Source organism: Carassius carassius, chromosome 26, assembly GCF_963082965.1.
Source record: "Carassius carassius chromosome 26, fCarCar2.1, whole genome shotgun sequence".
Taxonomy (NCBI): Eukaryota; Metazoa; Chordata; class Actinopteri; order Cypriniformes; family Cyprinidae; genus Carassius; species Carassius carassius.
The window spans coordinates 5513398-5531741 of record NC_081780.1 but is presented as its reverse complement, the minus strand read 5'-3'; the positions used below and the strand labels follow the sequence as shown (position 1 = coordinate 5531741).

Here is an 18344-nt window from a genome sequence, read left to right as displayed (position 1 = left end):
ACGCATTTCAAAAGAAAAGACTCATGAGATTACGTTGAAGCACATTAAAACTTAAATTCAAACACATCAAAAGCGTTTTCTACTATTCTTTGATTTTTAGTTTATTTGTGTATGCGTGTGGATATTCTTTAGTGTCTTTAATTTAAAAAAATTATTATTTCATCCTTGTCCGACAAGAATGTCGTCTAACAAGCATGACAACCTAAAGTTCTGCGAGGTCCGAAAACAGGTAATGTCAGCTAATTATATATATATATATATATATATATATTGCAATTTCACAACACAACCTAACAATAAAAAAGAAGCGATAAGGAAATAATGAAATAAAAAATCATGCTATTTAAAAATGTCATCTTTGAAAATGCAATTTTATTAAATTTATACTATTAAAATTTATTTATCTATTAATATTAGTGACTTGAGATTCTACGCTACAGTTCTACTTTGATTTATTTATTTAATCGATTTTTGGATGGACGTTGTACAGCACTTACATCCAAAACTCTAGAGGGCGCCAACAGTGGCTCAACCCTACAACACGGAAGTTATCATGTTGTGTAAAAACCATAGTTAAAAACACGTGGATACAAGTGCATTTGTAAATGAGAGGAGCTAACCATGGCTCAAACACAAAACAATATTAAGAAAACCTCTTCTGGAGACTTGTTGACCTGTGGCAACGGAAAAGGTGAGACATTCTTTGAAAAAAAAAAAGACTCGATTCCAGGTTTAAAGATGAAATTAACTACAGACAGAGTTTAAATAAACATTTGACCAGTTGAGAAGAACTACTCTCAAATCATAATGTAGAAATGTAAAAATTAATCTATATCTCAGATGTGGCTTGTTGTTACTTTTTATTTGCATCATAACCAAATATAATTTTTGGAACACTTAATCATAAATTAATTATTAACTTTGATATATCCAGAAATCCATGAAAAACTTCTGTTGAACTCTAAAAGTGCTTCACTGCAGACAGAAAGGCTCCCCAGGAGTAGTGGTGAGTATGTTCATGTCATCAATTGGATTATCTTTAATGCATGATTAAGCTATAATCTATTAAATAAGAGTGTATTGTTTCTGTGTGCTAGTCTTGGACAGACTGCATAGTTTCCTTCCCCAAATGGCCCAAGCCAATGAGTCTCTAAGACAGCAGATGGACGAGGCTCCTGCTGGGTTCTTTGACATTGAGAGTGTGGAGGATGCAGAGAAAATCATTGAGATGGTGCGTCTGGTCTCACCACCAGCTGTAGTTCATCTTAACGTGTCTAAATATGATCATATTTCACCTTTTCCATAATAACCAGATGTGTTATTGCAGGACGTGGCTCTGGTTGAACTGGAGGATTCAGAAAGCAGTGAAGAGGATGAGTCGTCATCATCATCAGAGGAAGACAGCTCAGAGGACGAGGTGCAAACTGTCACGGCAAAGACACTCAAACTTCCAGGTGACAGAAAGAGAAAGGCCAACATCCAGGTGATAAAGAAAGAATGAGAGTGAGAGAACACATAAAGTCAACTGGAGCTCTGGGAGAGCGCTGGACTCACGCCAAGCCATTTCTGTGCCTGTTATAGAAGTATATAACCCTTCCAGGTTCGGAATGAGTACAGACCAGTGATTTAATTTCTTGGTGAGCTGGCAGAATGACATTTCATGTTCTTTGGAGAGATTTTTATCCAATAACGTGAGTGATTAAAGGAGTAGTTAACCAAAAAATGAAAAATTTGCTGAAAATGTACTCCTCTTCAATTCAAGCCATTATCAAGATTCATCATCGTAACAGATTCGGTGAAATGTAGCATTATATCACTTGCTCACAAATAAATGCATCGTCTTAATGATGGATTTGTTTCTTAAAAATATGCAGCTTTTTACTTCAAGACATTGTTTGCTGGAGAGGAGTCATGTGGATTACTTGTGGATTATTGTTTTGTTTTTATCAGCTGTTTCGACTTTCATTCTGACGGCACCCATTCGCTGCAGAGGATCCATTGGTGAGCAAGTTATTTGATGCTAAATTTCTCCAAATCTGTTCTGATGAAGAAACAAACTCATCTATATCTTTTGGACGGTCAGAGGGTGAGAACATTTTCAGCAAATTTTAATTTTGGGGGAGACTGAAATTTACTCATTTGTGTCATCTCATCTCGAGCATGCTTGAAAAATGTATTGTAATCTGGTATGAACTATATTAAAAAAGTCCAGTGTTTCAATCAAGAAAAACAAAGTTTTTTCAGTTTACATCCTTTATTGTAAAAATGGTTTCCCGATGCTCCATACATTTTGTTTGTAGTTGCTATAAAGTTGAAATACTGTTGTGTGTAATGACTGTTTGGCAATATGACAGTTCAATACTCATTAACTTGTACATATGATAACATTTCATCTTTTTTCAAATGCATGGCATTGCTTGAAGTGTTCATGCATCATGAATCTTCAGCGAACATTTGGCAACCGATACTTTCAGTCATTTTAACAAGAATGTGTCCAAATATTTCAAACTGTATTGAATTCAAGAGTAAGCTATTAAATATTTTCTCATCAAGCATGTCCAATATTTTTGAACAAAATAAATAACTTCCTTTCAAAAAGAATAGTGTGTTTATATAATTTTCCTTTGTCTGGAATGCAAAATGAAATATATAAAATAAGACAAGTTGTCATATCCTCTAATAAAATATATACAGTTAAGCTAATAAAAGTGAGTGATGTGAAAATGCTATGCATAATAAAAACCCTTGGGATGTACAAATATGATAATACAAATTTCATAAAGTGGCAGTGATGCAGCATGGCTTTTAAATTTAAGACTATAAATGTAATACTAAAGTCTGTGTGTGTGTGTGTAACTGGCTGAATAGCTTAAAAACTGAAATATGCTGAGGCCACGAACACCGCCATTTAAAAGTTTACGGTCCGTCTTTTTGATAGAAATAATACTTTTATGCAAGAATGCATTAAATTAATGAAATGTGACAGTAAACACACTTCTAATTTTCCAACAATCGATGAGAAGAAATATTTCATGAGCAGCAAATTCAGCTTTCCATCACAAAAAATTACATTTTAATATAAATTAAAGATCATTGTAGAGTTGTGGTTACTTCCTGAAACCGACTCAGTCTGATAATTCACTGTACCTCAGTATGATCCCCGTTTCCTAAGTTAAAAACAATGCTTGATCTGATTCTGTGTCCTTGGCTCCACTTGGAGGTCTTTTGCCATTTTGTCCATTTTTTTTAAAACATTGTTAGCCAGTGTAGACTGCTGAGTCAGGATCTGTCCCACTCCAAACAGTTCCGGGAAAAAAAAGGGCGATTTAAAAAATGTAGGCACATCAGTGTAGTCATGGCAGGAAATGCTTTTCCTATCTGGCTGCTTCAAGCTGCAGTTACGGGCCATGCATTGTTTTTCATTCAATACTCCACTGTCACAGCTTTAGTCCGCAGGTACTCGTGCAGGGCTTCTTCACCTGTATACACATACACATGGTCCGCATGTTCATGAATCTGGTTTTAAAGTGATACAGAGAAACGATGCAGTGTGTTTTGTTTACTCTTACCAAGATCTTTCCCAAACCCGGACTGTTTGAAGCCTCCAAAGGGAGCCGCCACATCGGTTTTGTTGTAGGTGTTGATGAACACGGTTCCCGCCTCCAGTCTCTCGCTCACGTACATGGCCTTGTTGATGTCACGGGTGAAGACTCCAGAGGCCAGGCCGAACTCTGTGTTATTGGCTCTGCTCAGAACTCCATCTACATCACTGATGAGCATCAAAACATATTACATGTTGTTCAGATGAGCTCCTGCTTTGGATTTAGATCAACCTGCAGGTCTGACTGCCACAAGTCATCCTACTAAGGTCCAGAAAAGGCAGCTTACCCATCTTTGAATTTGGATACCACCATAACAGGGCCAAAGGATTCCTCTTTGGCGATGAACATGTGGTCCTCTACATCTGTGAAGACTGTGGGCTCCATAAAAAAGCCTGTAAGCATAAATAGACAGATATAAAAAATGTAATATATGAACTAAAACTACAAAAAAATATTTTTGGCAACTGAAATAAAACATAATTATTAGATGAAACATTGAAACTTTGAAAACAAAAGAAAATTAGAAGCTGCCTGAAATAAGTTTAAGTACTTAAAAAAAGAATAAAGAAAAATGACACTAAATAGGCAGCTATTAGAAATGGAATAACTATTTCATTAACTAAAACTACTAGAAATATTTTTTGGTAACCAAAATCAATTATAAGTTGAAACATTGAAACTTAGAAAACTTATTTCATGCAGCATTTCTAATTTTCTTTTACGTACTTAAAATACTAAAACTGAAAATAAAAATTATATAATTTATACTTTATGCACTTTTGCCATTTTTCATATATATATATATATATATATATATATATATATATATATATATATATATATATATATATAAAAAGAAATGTCATGTATACAAGGCATGTATAATACATTGTTTTGTGCTTTCGGTGTGGACGCAGATATTTCTAGAGATGAGAAAAAAAAAAAGATCATATAGGGAAAGCTCTGGCTTCATGTGAACGTAGCCTTAAAACTGTAATTAAAATGCAACACTTCAACTTAAATGAAAATAAGAAATGGTCCCTTAAAAGCTGAATGATATAATTTAAAGTACTAATATTGATAAAACTGAAATAAAATAAAGCTAAATATAAAGAAGAGAAATTATATATATATATATATATATATATATAAATAAATGTATATATATATAAATGTATGTATATATAATAAAACTAATAAAAATGCCAAAACACATAAAATCGGTACAACTTAAAACCTAAAAATAAAAGCCAATTACAAATATCAAGAAATACTATTATAGCATATAAATTATACAATAAGGAATTGTTAAAAAAGACATATAATAAAATTAAAAATAAAGTTAAATAAAGCAGCGCAAGGCAAAAGGCAGATAGAGTGCAAATCAATGAAGTGAACAACAGTGCAGATAAAAGATTATTTAGTGCAAAAACTTAAGTCTGATTAAAGTGGCAAAGGGCTCAAGAGCAGTTATTTTATTTAACTGACTGATGAGGTAGTGGAATGATGTCAGTTCCATGGAGAATGAGGTAGTGAGCAGACCAATGCTGCACAAAGTAACTGGTGCATGTCAGCGTATATTAGTGGGGGGGAGGGATCTGGGGGGGGGGGGGGGGGAAATCATAGTTCAGTGGTGCCTGGGGCAGAAGAGGGGAGGGGGGGCAAGTTCGGGAGTGAGTTCAGCTTCCTGACAGCCTGGTGGATGAAGCTGTCCTTCAGTCTGCTGGTCCTGGCCTGGAGACTCCGCAGTCTCCTCCCTGATGGCAGCAGGCTGAAGAAGCTGTTTGATGGGTGGGTGGGATCACCTGCGATGCAGAGGGCTTTGCGGGTGAGACGGTTTCCATAAATGTCCTGGAGGGAGGGGAGAGAGACACCAATGATCTTCTGAGCTGCTCTCACTATGCGTTGCAGAGTCTTTCGGCAGGATGCGTTGCAGGTGCCATACCACACAGTGATGCAGCTCGACAGGATGTTCTCGATGGTGCCTCTGTAGAAGGTGTACATGATGGGGGGCGGGCCTCTGGCTCTCCTCAGTTTGCAGAGGAAGTAGAGACGCTGATTTGATTTCTTGGCCAGTGCTGCTGCTGTGTTTTCAGTCCAGGAGAGGTCCTCTGTGATGTGCACACCCAGGAACTTGGTGCTGCTCACTCTCTCCACAGTCGCACCGTTGATGGTCAGAGGAACGTGCTGAGTGTGCGCTCTCCTGAAGTCTACAACAATCTCCTTCGTCTTCTCCACGTTCAGAGAGAGATTGCTGTCACTGCACCACCCGGCCAGGTGGCTCACCTCGCTCCTGTAGTTTGTCTCATCTTTGTTGCTAATGAGACCCACCACAGTCGTGTCATCTGCAAACTTAATAAAAAGGTTGGAGTTGTGTGAAGGTGTGCAGTCATGGGTCAGCAGAGTGAAGAGGAGGGGGCTCACCACACATCCTTGGGGGGCCCCAGTGTTCAGTGTGATGGTGCTGGATGTGTTGCTGCCGACCCGTACTGCCTGAGGTCTTCCAGTCAGAAAGTCCAACAGCCAGTTGCACAGCGATGTGTTGAGCCCTAGTTGGATCAGTTTGTAAATGAGCTGTTGAGGGATGATTGTGTTGAATGCTGAACTGAAGTCAATGAACAGCATTCTGACATATGAGTCCTTTTTGTCCAGATGTGTGAGTGCTGAGTGGAGGGTAGTGGAGATGGCATCATCGGTCGAGCGGTTGGACCGATATGCAATCTGGAAGGGGTCCAGGGAGGGGGGGGAGGGCAGACTTGATGAGGTGGATGACTAGCCGTTCAAAGCACTTCATGAGGATGGGGGTAAGTGCAACAGGACGGTAGTCATTGAAGCAGGATGGAGATGGCTTCTTCTGAACTGGGATGATGGTGGTAGTTTTAAAACATGTGGGAACAACAGCCTGACTCAGTGAGATGTTGAAAATGTCTGTGAAGACATCAGTGAGTTCTGCTGCACAGTCTCTCAGTACACGCCCAGGGATGTTGTCAGGACCCGTAGCTTTGCGTGCATTGATCCTGCTGAAGGATCTCCTCACGCTGTCTGGGGTCAGCATCATCACCTGGTCGCCAGGAGGAGGTGGAGTCTCCTGTGCAGTGGTGCTGTTTTGTTGCTCAAAGCTAACGAAGAAGGTGTTCAGCTCATTTAGCAGAGAGATGTTGTTGTCACAGGTCCGTGGTGGGGGCTTGTAGTCCGTAATGGTCTGTATCCCCTGCCACAGGTTCCTAGTGTCTCTGCTGTCGCTGAATTGATGAGCTATCCTCCTGGAGTGTTGTCTCTTAGCCTCTCTGATGCCGCGGGACACGTTGGCCCTGGCTGTTCTCAGGCCCACCTCATCTCCAGCTCTGAAGGCAGCGTTCCGTGTCTTCAGAAGTCTGTAGACCTCCTCTGTCATCCACGGCTTCTGGTTGGCCCGGACAGTGATGGTTTTTGTGACCGTTACATCATCAATACACTTGTTGATGTAGGCAGTGACAGTCTCCGAGTACTCCTGGAGGTCAGTGGTGTTATTGAATGTGGCAGCCTGCTTAAACATGTCCCAGTCAGTTGTGTTGAAGCAGTCTTGAAGAACCTTTGTCAGCATTGTTGAAATCCCCAGCTATGATGAGAAAAGCATCAGGGTGTGCTGTCTGCTGCTCACTGATGTGCTGGTACAGTTCATTTAGTGTGTTGTTCCTGTTGCTGATAATGTTGAACGGGGAAATGTACACCGAAATGAGCAGTATAGCAGTATATTCCCTCGGCAGATAAAACGGCCGGCACTTAATAATCATAAACTCCACCAGGGGTGAGCAGTGTTTGCTGATCACAACAGTATCGCGGCACCACGCGTCATTGATGTAAACACATCAATCTTTTCCTCCCGCGACGAGAGCTCTGTCCGCTCGATAGCACGTCAGCTGGTCGAGCTGAATAGCTCCGTCTGGGACGCTGTTGCTGAGCTATGTTTCCGTAAACACAACAGTCTCTTACAGTCCTCTGGGTTGAGCGTAGTAATCGAATATAGTCCAGTTTATTGTCCAACGAGCGTACGTTAGCCAGTACGATGGTGGGGATAGATGGCTTGTGTGGGATAGCCGTTAGCCTAGCCCGGATACCTACGCACTTACCCCTCTTCTGCTTCCTCTCACACCGCTTGTGGCGCCTCCGCTGTGGGCGAGATGCAGTAGTGGGGGTTGGTAATGGTGAAGGCCTCCGTGGCAGACCGAGATCCTGTAGCTGTTCCGCTTGCGTGGAGTTTAACTGTAAAAATGCGGTTCTGCCGACATCGAGCAGAAACTCGCGACTGTATGCGCGCTTACAGACAGGTAGACGCAATGACGACGAACAAAAACACTGCGACTCACAAGACATAAAACACGAAAACACCGCTCTGTCGGGACAGAGAGAAGCCGCTGCGTGTGGAGCGCCACCATCTTGGTTATATTATACCAAGATGGCGTATGGTGTATATACAAATTGATGTCCACACACCCTTTTAAATCAGAGATGCCTCACCTTGTCTGTCCACCTGCCTCCCGCCGTACACAAGTGTAGCCCCCTCCTTCACGCCGAGCTCACAGTACTCCACCAGCTTGTCCAGGTGAGCCTTGTGGTTCTGAGGTCCGTGATCTGTGGAGCGATCCAAAGGATCTCCAATCTTCATCTTCTTGATTTCCTCAACCTGAGCACACAAAAACACACCAGTCTGTTATCATCCAGAAGCAGCTTGCAGGCTTTAATATACAATCACTGTTCAAAAGGAAACACGCACCACTCTCCTGATGTACTCGTCATGAATGGGCTCCTCAACAAACAGCCGGCCTGCAGCAATGCAGTTTTCTCCCTTGTTGAAGTAGACCGAGCTCATGCCCTAAAACGTACACACAAACACACAGGAAGCTCAAGATGACGATGATCTTGCATCTTTAACTTTTGACACTAGTTGTCTTCTCTCACCATTCTCACTGCTTTGTCCATGTCGCAGTCGCTGAATATGATGAGGGGAGATTTACCTCCCAGCTCCAGAGAAACCTTCTTCAGGTTACTGACCGCACAACTGCAACAGATATCATCAGCTGGAGGCTCTTTCAAACCATATAAGCCGTTTGAATGATTCACTGTCATTGTACATGACATATTTGAGTATAACTTTAGTGTTGACTTGAATGGGACTCACCTTTTCATGATTTGTTTGCCTATGGGAGTAGAACCTGTGAAACCCAGCTTACGGATATCAGGGTGATCAGACATCCTCTGGCCCACCAGACCACCTGAGAGAAAGTTGAGTCATAAATAACATGACATGATAACAGGATTCCTTTTTTTGTATGGAATAAATATGTGCTTTAATAAACAGACATGCTGGACATTTACATTAATACAACTCGAAATAGGAGTCAAAAACCTGATACCTGATCCTGGTACAATGTTGATGACTCCTTTGGGAATGCCAGCTTTGACTGTCAACTCCGCAAACTTCAGCGCAGTTAGTGGAGTTACCTGGGAAAATCAAGGGAATTTATGTTTGTTTTAGTTTGTATCCAGTTATTATCTGTTTTTTGGAAGGTAAATAAATAATCTTTTTTGTATATTGTTTCTTTATTCAGTTGTCATTTATTTAATAGTATCCGTACTATAGTTATAATAATAGTATATGTATTAGTTTATATTATATCAGATAAAATATACATTAATATAAAACAATATAAACATTATAAACGGCAAATTTCAGTGTGGTTAGTGGGAAAATATAGAGAATATCAAAAGAACCAAGAATATAGTCTAGTTTGTATCCAATAGTTTATGTGTTCTCACACTAACTGTACTGATATTTACTGAGTTTATGTTTTTTATATATATTTTTTTAATATGTTTTCTAATTCAATTTTTATTAATTTATGCAACAGTATTTTTAAATATAGTATAGGGAGAATATAGAGAATATCAAAATAATTGAGAGTATATTCTAGTTTCTTTTCAGTATTATTCTTTTGGAAAAAAAATCTGTATATTTATCTTTTTATTATTTTGCATATTTATACAATTAATAATAATGTTATTGAGTTTAATATATATCATATATATGACTAATAATAGCCTGTGTGTTTTACCTGTGCAGGTTTCAAGACGAGTGTGTTTCCTGCCGCTAGACAGGCTGCACTCTTCCATGCCAACATCATAAGTGGGTAATTCCAAGGAATCACTATGGCACACACACTGAGACACAAACAAAGACCATCTTACACATGTCTGCTGATCATATTTGCAAACACTCACACACACATTTACAATCACTCACCCCAGAGGCTCTTTCTTTGTAAAGGTGAGGTTGCGATTGGGTCTGGCCTGATTGATGGGTATCGTTGAGCCCTGCGAGGAACAGGACATGATGCATCAGTGACAGGAAAATATCAAATGATGGCCTGAGTGAACACACACACACACACACACACATACCTGGATCTTGTCGCACCAGCCAGCAAAGTATCTGAACGTCTGAATGGACATGCCAACGTGTGTCTTCAAGGCCAGAGTATAAACGGCACCAGAGTCAATGGTCTCAATAGTTGCCAGCTCCTCCTGGTGTTCCTCCATCAGGTCAGCCAAACTACACACAAAACAAGTCAAAGAATTCCCATTGTGTTGCAAATAAATTATGCCCAACAGGAATTTCTCTGAGAAATCAATTCTAGGTCAAATGATTGCACTGTATTACTATTTGTTTTGCAAATGAGTTTGGTTTTTCATATATACATCAAAATGGTTGCCCAGTGGCTTAATTAAGTCAATAACACTCTCTAAAACATCTTACCGGTACAGCAGCCGTCCACGGTCACGAGGGTTCATCTTACCCCAAGGTCCGTTGTCGAAGGCCTCTTTGGCTGCACTAACAGCTCTGTCTACATCTGCCACGGATGCATATGACACCTTACAGATCACCTGAAACACAACACAACCATTAGTCATGCCAGGGATGAGTCCATGTGTGTTTGGGATGACTGGACGTACCGAACCATCTGTTGGGTTCACCGTGTTGTATGTCTTTCCATCTTCGGCATCTTCAAAGTTGCCGTTGATGAAACACTGATGTGGCATCTTCACTGTCATGTTATTGACGTCTTTTGTCACGTAGTCGATGACTAGCTCCTCCTCCTGGTCTTCTCCTCGTAGGCGGCGGACGAACATTTGGACGAAGCTCTGGAAGGTGGTGGCCATGTAGACATCTTCATTCTGAAGCTGAACTCCTCCGCATTTCTGCTTCACCTCCTCCACCAGTCTAAACCAAACAATCACAATATACCCTTTTCACATGACGTCACAAAACTTCCGTTTTGATGCGAAGCAGGGTATTCTTACTTCCGCCAGCACAGTAAAGCGCTAGCTGTTTAAGAGTTTGGTAACGCTCCTTCAGCAAAGTATGATTTAATTCACCAGTATTACAACCAACAGCAGAGACGCATAATATACACACGGCAACAGGTAGTGTTTACTAACAAGGTGACAGCGCCATCTACTGGCCAGACATATGTAATACATTGTTTTTGGCCATTTTCGCAGATATGTGTAAACAGGAATAGTTTTGAAAATGCTGTTGTGTATATATGAAACTTTTAAAAAATGCAAGGGAAAAACTTTTTCGTTTTTGACTACATCATTGTCGTGAAAATGTAGCCTATGTAAATGACCTCTGTTATGACTGGCTAATCTGTTTGCATGTGAAATGAACTCAAAATACTTCTGCTAAGTTGATGCATACTAAATCAGCAATCATATCTATACATGGTAAATCATGTTAATGTGATCATGATTGTGGTGTATAAAATCGCAACAATGGACATTTTTGCCTTTTAGTTTCAGTGTTATTATTGTTAATTAAAATCAAAAAGGTTTACAAAACTATTAAAAGTCAGTGAAACAAAGCTGGAATAAATATAAATGTACAATAAAAAATAAAACTTAAAAATGAGAAATGGAATTGCATGGAAACTAACAAAATTATTAAATTTTACCAAATGAAATTTTGAAATTTTACAAGAATAAAAATGACTAAAAATAAAAAAGAAACTGAAAAAATGTATAAATACAGTATATAAATAAATAAGATGAATAAAATAAAACAATAAAACAATAAATAAATGAAATTCAGACCCACCTGACTACATCCATGGAAGCAGCTCCAGACTTAAAGAAATCGGTTGTGTCATCAATAACTGGAACATTACTCAGAATACCTTTCCAGATCGCCTAGACAAGTATAAAACAACATGACAAATGACATAATTGCTCGGATATATGCTACAATACATTTCTGAGGCACATAAACATACCCTGATTTCCTCTGCCATTTTCTTCTCATCGTCTGTGAGATCCAAACTGGCAGCCTCATCTGAAGAGAAGTATTTGGATGCAGGAATCATCTTTCCATCATCGAACTGCAGGTTCTTCACCTGGAGCTACACAGTCATATTGTAATAAAGCAGTAAATTCTCTTTATTATGGATTTGTAGCACAGACTTAATGCATTCAAAGCCTAGAAGCTAAGTAAATAAAACAGCAGAAGCTAACCGCTTTTCCATCAGACCCAAACAGTATAAGCCCAGATTTGGCAATGAGTCCTGGCTGAGACGCCCCTTCCACTTCAATTGGCTGACCTGCGGGAACTGACCCGCTCAGCATCGATGAGCTGTACAGCGTTACTGGCTACACAAAAAAACACATAACAATACCGTAAAAAACATTATTCACTTAACATCTTATAGCAGGACTATCAGAATTAGAGTTTTGAGTCTAGAGTTTGTCTAAAGTAAAATGTTTAGTGCTGTCAAATGATTAATCGCAATTTAATCGCATCCAAAGTTTTTGTTTACATTACATTAGTGTGTAAGTATATATAAATACAAACAGACATGTATATTCTTAAGAGAAATATATTTATATATTAAATATATTTACATATAATATAAAATATATATATATATATATACATGTAAATATTTTCAAAATACGTAATGTATGTGTGTGTACTTATATATACATAATAAATAAACACAGTACATATACATATATTATGTAAACAAAAACGTTCATTTTTGGATGCGATTAATCACGATTAATCGATTGACATCACTAAACATTTTTGATACCAAATAAGTAGTCTCCCCTAAAAAGAAGCCCTTTTACTAAATTATAAAAACATAAATATTTGTATTTATTCAAGACTCATTCATACTATGCGAGTAAATTTTTAGATTATTTAAAAATATTACATTATTTTTATATATAATATTTATATTATATATACAAATATTTGTTGTATTATATTTTACTAAAGTAGAAATTTTAAATATCCATTTTGTAAAATATAATATATATTAATATATGTCATTTGTAATATGCATCTTTTTGTTATGGTCCCCTTTGTAGCCTCATGCCATAATATTCAAGATTCAAACGGACTGTTGTTTAGGAAATACACCTTTCCATCAATGACAATCCAGGCACCCGGAACTTTATCATGACCACGGATCCAGTTATGAATGACCTCTGCTGGTTGAGCCATATTCACCTGGAGAGAGAGAGGCAAAGACAGATAAAATGATGTTCACTTCCTGGACCTTCTTTGCTTACCTTTGAAACCCCTAAGCTTTATTTGGACTGATTAACATAATTGTCTTTAGGTCTCACCTTAGCATTGGATTTCTTTTGGATTCCCTCATAGCTGGCTCCTTCTTCAGACTGAGGGATCTTTGGAGCTTTGCCGTCTGCAATGAGCTGTACAGCTTCGACCTGTTTGAACAAGATTTGTAAGTCAACTTGGATTCATGAACCTCATCGGAGTCAAAATCTAACATTTAGTTTGCATAAAAAGTGTTTTTGAAAATGTTCTTCATAATCACCATAGCCTTGATGCCCTCTGGAAACAGAAAGCGGTTATAAAGTGTGTCCACTGTATCGTTGGGCTCTACTGGACATTCCCTTTGAAGCAGGATGGGGCCGGTGTCCAAACCATCATCAGCCCAGAATACACTAAATCCTGCTTTCTTATCACCTTCGATTAGTGTCCTGCACACACATATTTAAATCCATTTATTTTAGAGGAATAGTCCATCAAAAAATTACAATTTTCTAAAAATCGACTCACCCTCTGGCCATCCAAGATGTAGATGAGTTTGTTACTTCATCAGAGCATCACTTGCTCACCAGTGGATCTTCTGCAGTGAATGGGTGCCGTGGATTATTGTGACGTCTTTATCAGCTGTTAGGACACTCATTCTGACGGCATCCATTCACTGCAGAGGATCCATTTGTGAGCAATTTGTGTAATTCTAAATTTCTCCAAATCTCTTTCAATGAAGAAACAAACTCACATACATCTTGGATAACCTGAAAATTTTCAACAAATTAACATTTTGAGTGTGGTAATAAATAATTGGTAAAATCTCACCAGTTAATGGCAGAGGCCCCTCTGTGTCTAGGCAGGATAGAGGGGTGATAAATGATGGAGCCGTGTTTGGGGAAGTCGATCACATTCATAGGGATGAACTGGGAGCAGAAGGGCATGACATTCAGCTCGGCGCCCACCGCTTTGTACGCCTCCACCACCTCTGGGATGGGCTTACCCTTCAAACGCCACCGTGGGAACTTAAACACCGGCGTCCCGTCCTTCTCCGCCACCACCGCTGAAGGTCAGAGAGAGAGATTGATTCTGAGAAGTTATATAAGGTCACACCTGGCATATTCAGACTTCACAGAAATTATCAAATCAGTATGCATACTTAAGTCAACTAACCTGGTCTTTTATATCTGAATCTATGAATGTGTCAGTAATAAACTGCAGGCTGAGTATTACCACTTTATCAACACCCAGTACCCTGGGAACTGTTCACCACCTCAATGCAGTCATTAAAATGATAATCATGATTTGTTGGAGATGAATCAAAAAGTAACAATTCAGAGTGCCTTTGAACTCCATTTCAACTAGTTCTACAGTTCAACCTGTGTATAGACAGCAGATGTAAATAGGAATGGAGTTTATTATGTTTTCATTTAAAGGTCTAGTTCACCCAAAAATTATGTAATTATTTACACTATACATGTACATTTATATTTTATTAAATTTACAGAATAATCCTGCAACTCTAAACAATTTTCGACAAAAAATAAAAAAATAGACTAAGACGAGTAGTTTTTGGAGATAACTATAACATTTGGAGTCATTTCATGTTGATAAAATGCAATAAATAAATAAAACATAAATGTGTGTGTGTGTGTGTGTGTGTATAAACATATACACCTATAATAAAGTGTTATAATTATACTTTTATAATTATAATTACAAATTATTATGCATTAATAATTTTATTGTTTTAAATATATATATATATATATATATATATATATATATATATATATATATATATATATGTATGTATGTGTGTGTGTGTGTGTGTGTTTACTTATCAATATGCATGCAATTTTTTATTAAATTATAAATGCATAATAATTTTTATTTTAATTATTTAATATTATTAGATAATCAAATATATTTTAAATATTAAAAATAGTATTTTTTATTTATTTTTTACTTGGGGACACTCAACATAGGGCAATGGTATACTGATGTATTGAGTGTAGACCTTACCATCGGTAATTCATTCATACAAACTCCCAAATGCTCTGATCACTGGAGGACTTTTTACCTCACATGGCTTCACACCATTTTCACCAAAACAATGTGGTCATTATGCGGGATGTACTTCTCCTTCTCTGACCAACACTACACTGCTCCTGCACCTCACGCTAACATAAACACTCACACACAGTTGAGCTGTGAGCCAATGTGCTGCTTAGGCATGCGACCTCACTTCCTCTAAGTGTTCATTACAACTATGACGGCCTTAATGTTATCCACAAACCTGATCAATTTGATTAGTGGTGTTCAAAAGAAGGGGGGCTTTCTCATTTTCCTGTTCTCCATCTCTCACTTCCACTTCTGTGACACTTCCCAGCCCCCATGACACCACTACAGTAACAAAAAACGGTTAGCGCTCCTCTCTATCCCACCCCCGCCCATCTGAGACTCACCCAGGGGGTCCGCCTTGCCATCCTTATCAGGAACTGTGAATACACCCACAACTTTATGGCCCTGCTTGCGAAGGTTTGTGTAAACTTCCTGTCCAAACAAGCTCTGGCCAATCAGAGCCAGCTTCAGCTTATTTTGGTAATAAGCCTGTGAGAAACAGTATTATAATGTTAAAACATTTGATATATGATTCACTGTAAAGTGCCACAGACATTAAAATATGAAACATAATCAGTGTATAAGTCCAATTACACAATATGACCCTTTGTTCTCTGAATCCAATTATTGCTATGATCTTCATATTTAGCAGCTGATTTAGTGTTCAGTGTACTGTATTATGGGTCAATGTCAATAAATCTCACTAAGTCAAAAATGATTAAAAAGAGGACATATGGTTTTAAAATATAAATAATATATATTATTATTGTTTTGTTATTTATTCATGTCGGAATAAATAAATTCAGTAAATATTCAATAAATACAAAGAAATTCAGTCATTTTTCCTTTTTTTTTACAATCTTTCAAAATACTTTTAATTCAAATAATTAAAAAAAGGAAAAATATTTAAAAAAATATATAAATAGTATATTTTATTATGTTTTGCATTCTTAGTTTATTATGTTATTTAAATAAAGAAATAAATACCAAGCTACTTATAATCAGAATTTCAGATGAGACTTAAAAAAAAAATCTTTCAAATTACTTTTAATTTTAATTCAGATCATGATAAAAATGGAGATATTGAATGTTTTAAAAATATAAATGATACATTTTATGATTACTGTGGTTGTTATTATTAGTTCAATATTGTTTGAATAAATAAAATATTATGCCAAACTATTTATACCAAGAATTTCAGCCTTTAAATGTTTTTTAAACAATCAATCCAAAAACCTGAATTCAGAAATCATTATTATCTGTATGAATGACATTTTTTTTATTTAACTTTACAGATCTCGACTAAAATGAGCACAACATTCATTGTAATTTTATTGTATTCGTTTCTATTTTGTACTGTTATTACTATTTGTATTTTCTTTTTAACTAAACGTTAAGTTTTAATCTTTGTTTTGTGTGTGCATTTGAAGTTTCAGCAATCTAAAAGTGTGCTGCACAATGGGGCTAAAATTAAAGAGCTGCTGGGAGACACAACCAGCTAAAGCATTGCTTACACTTCAAACATGTAGTGAAGTTTATTATGGATTGTCATAGGAAGATCATGCATTCAAAATGTTTATCTATCAGTGCACATGTGATCTCAAGTTCTAGTTTGTGTTCTAGTAATAGTGACTTTAGTAATATGATCTGCCGTCATATTCTCGCCCACTGCTGATGCAACTCTCCACGGATCCGTCCACTGGAAGTAATCCGACGAAGCAACGCAAAGTTAAATCCCAAGCCGGTTTTACTATATAGAACCCTATATCTAATTAACATGCATACAGTGTCCATATGTAGTGAATTAATACAAAAGTGTAACACTTACAACATTGCATTAAGATACTGGATTATATCAGCTGACAGCACACTTACAATAACTATGCATGTGTAAATTCCATATATTTTAATGTTATTTAAGGGTTCGCTAACATTTAAAAACGTATTTCAAGGTCTATGCATGTCTGTCGTCAATGCAGCACATTTTTCCACGTATGCATTCATTCATATCTATGTCAAATCAACAATGCAGAACATGCGATTACTCACAGAGCTCGAGGAGAATTTCCGTATGATAGTGTTCGCCGTCCACAACATGGTGAAAATATTACAAACACTTAAAGAAAGGTTACGTTTGAAGTCCGGGGTGGTGAACTGGGAACATGCGGTACTGTAAACTCACACCTGCGGTTCGCTGACAGACTATCTGTGGTCAGTGTGGCAGCGGAACCAGACTGAACCGACGCGAGTTCAGTGCGTGCGCGTTCCTGGGACATACGTCACGGAGCCTATTCATTCAGACAGATGCGCGTAACCGTAGCAGCGTAACCCCATTTGTAATATTATTAATAACATAACGGGTTCATGACGGTAAATGTAAGAGTTAAAAAAAAAGTAAATAAAGTGAAAGCAATAAACCGAGGCCAGTATGTTCTCTTAATATAGGACATGTAAAGGAAGCACACAATAAATTGTATTAGCAACACTAAAAACATTAAAAGTAAAGCTTCCAATCCAGTGGCGGATCTAGAAAATTTTGCATGGGGGGGGCAAAGGGGTGGCAAGAGGTCTTGGCAGGGTGGCAGGGGTACATGGAATCCCTATATATGAATTGCTTTAAGAAAAAACACAAAAACACTTTTAAACTACAGTAGTTATTGTTTAATCATGCCCTTACACACTACAACGTTTTTTAATTCACAACACACACACCAGTTATGTTTAGACTACTTAATTCTATTGTATTTGTTATTTCCCCAGTTGTAACCTGGTTTCATTGCTGTGATATCTGAGAGGAATTGGATTTAATAGGACTGCTTAGGCTTAGCTAATCAAATGATCGATCTCCTAACTGACACTGTATTGTGTGTTGTAACATAACAGCCCAAACTAAAATTGGGTATTTTTATTTAAAGTAATTAATTAATTATTAAAGCGATTTAAGGGAATAAAGAAAAAGAAAGGCTTGTTGTATTAGTGAAATAATTGTAACTATTTGCAACTAATATTTTATTTGTAAT

At 37.6% G+C, this 18344-nt stretch overlaps 2 protein-coding genes across 2 annotated transcripts; one reads left to right on the top strand and one right to left on the bottom strand.

Moving 5' to 3' along the window:
- Nucleotides 1-540: 540 nt before the first annotated feature.
- LOC132105595 (NOP protein chaperone 1-like) lies at nucleotides 541-2601 on the top strand. Its single transcript, XM_059510833.1, has 4 exons — nucleotides 541-691; nucleotides 935-1006; nucleotides 1098-1231; nucleotides 1328-2601. Exons 1-4 carry the CDS (start codon nucleotides 622-624, stop codon nucleotides 1499-1501), a joined length of 450 nt encoding a protein of 149 aa, XP_059366816.1. The 5' UTR covers nucleotides 541-621; the 3' UTR covers nucleotides 1502-2601.
- Nucleotides 2602-3079: 478 nt separating this feature from the next.
- On the bottom strand, nucleotides 3080-17565 carry LOC132105593 (mitochondrial 10-formyltetrahydrofolate dehydrogenase-like). The gene is made up of 22 exons (XM_059510831.1): nucleotides 17374-17565; nucleotides 15669-15813; nucleotides 14029-14263; nucleotides 13481-13646; nucleotides 13269-13370; nucleotides 13060-13149; nucleotides 12150-12284; nucleotides 11912-12037; nucleotides 11737-11828; nucleotides 10593-10860; nucleotides 10396-10523; nucleotides 10041-10191; nucleotides 9883-9953; nucleotides 9695-9800; nucleotides 8996-9083; nucleotides 8761-8854; nucleotides 8541-8640; nucleotides 8356-8454; nucleotides 8100-8265; nucleotides 3889-3994; nucleotides 3570-3769; nucleotides 3080-3479 (listed from the first exon to the last, which is right to left on the bottom strand). The coding sequence occupies exons 1-22, from the start codon at nucleotides 17419-17421 to the stop codon at nucleotides 3424-3426; spliced, it is 2772 nt and encodes a 923-aa protein (XP_059366814.1). The 5' UTR covers nucleotides 17422-17565; the 3' UTR covers nucleotides 3080-3423.
- Nucleotides 17566-18344: the final 779 nt, after the last annotated feature.

Bases quoted from the DNA above. Each gene is read 5' to 3' on its own strand.
- LOC132105595 (XM_059510833.1), top strand. From the start codon at position 622: ATGGCTCAAACACAAAACAATATTAAGAAAACCTCTTCTGGAGACTTG. The intron at 692-934 runs GTGAGACATTCT...TGATATATCCAG, and splicing joins GACCTGTGGCAACGGAAAAG to AAATCCATGAAAAACTTCTG. The intron at 1,232-1,327 runs GTGCGTCTGGTC...GTGTTATTGCAG, and splicing joins CAGAGAAAATCATTGAGATG to GACGTGGCTCTGGTTGAACT.
- LOC132105593 (XM_059510831.1), bottom strand. From the start codon at position 17,421: ATGTTGTGGACGGCGAACACTATCATACGGAAATTCTCCTCGAGCTCT. The intron at 12,285-13,059 runs GTGTATTTCCTA...TTTTTTGTGTAG, and splicing joins GGATTGTCATTGATGGAAAG to CCAGTAACGCTGTACAGCTC. The intron at 8,266-8,355 runs GTGCGTGTTTCC...TTGTGTGCTCAG, and splicing joins ACGAGTACATCAGGAGAGTG to GTTGAGGAAATCAAGAAGAT.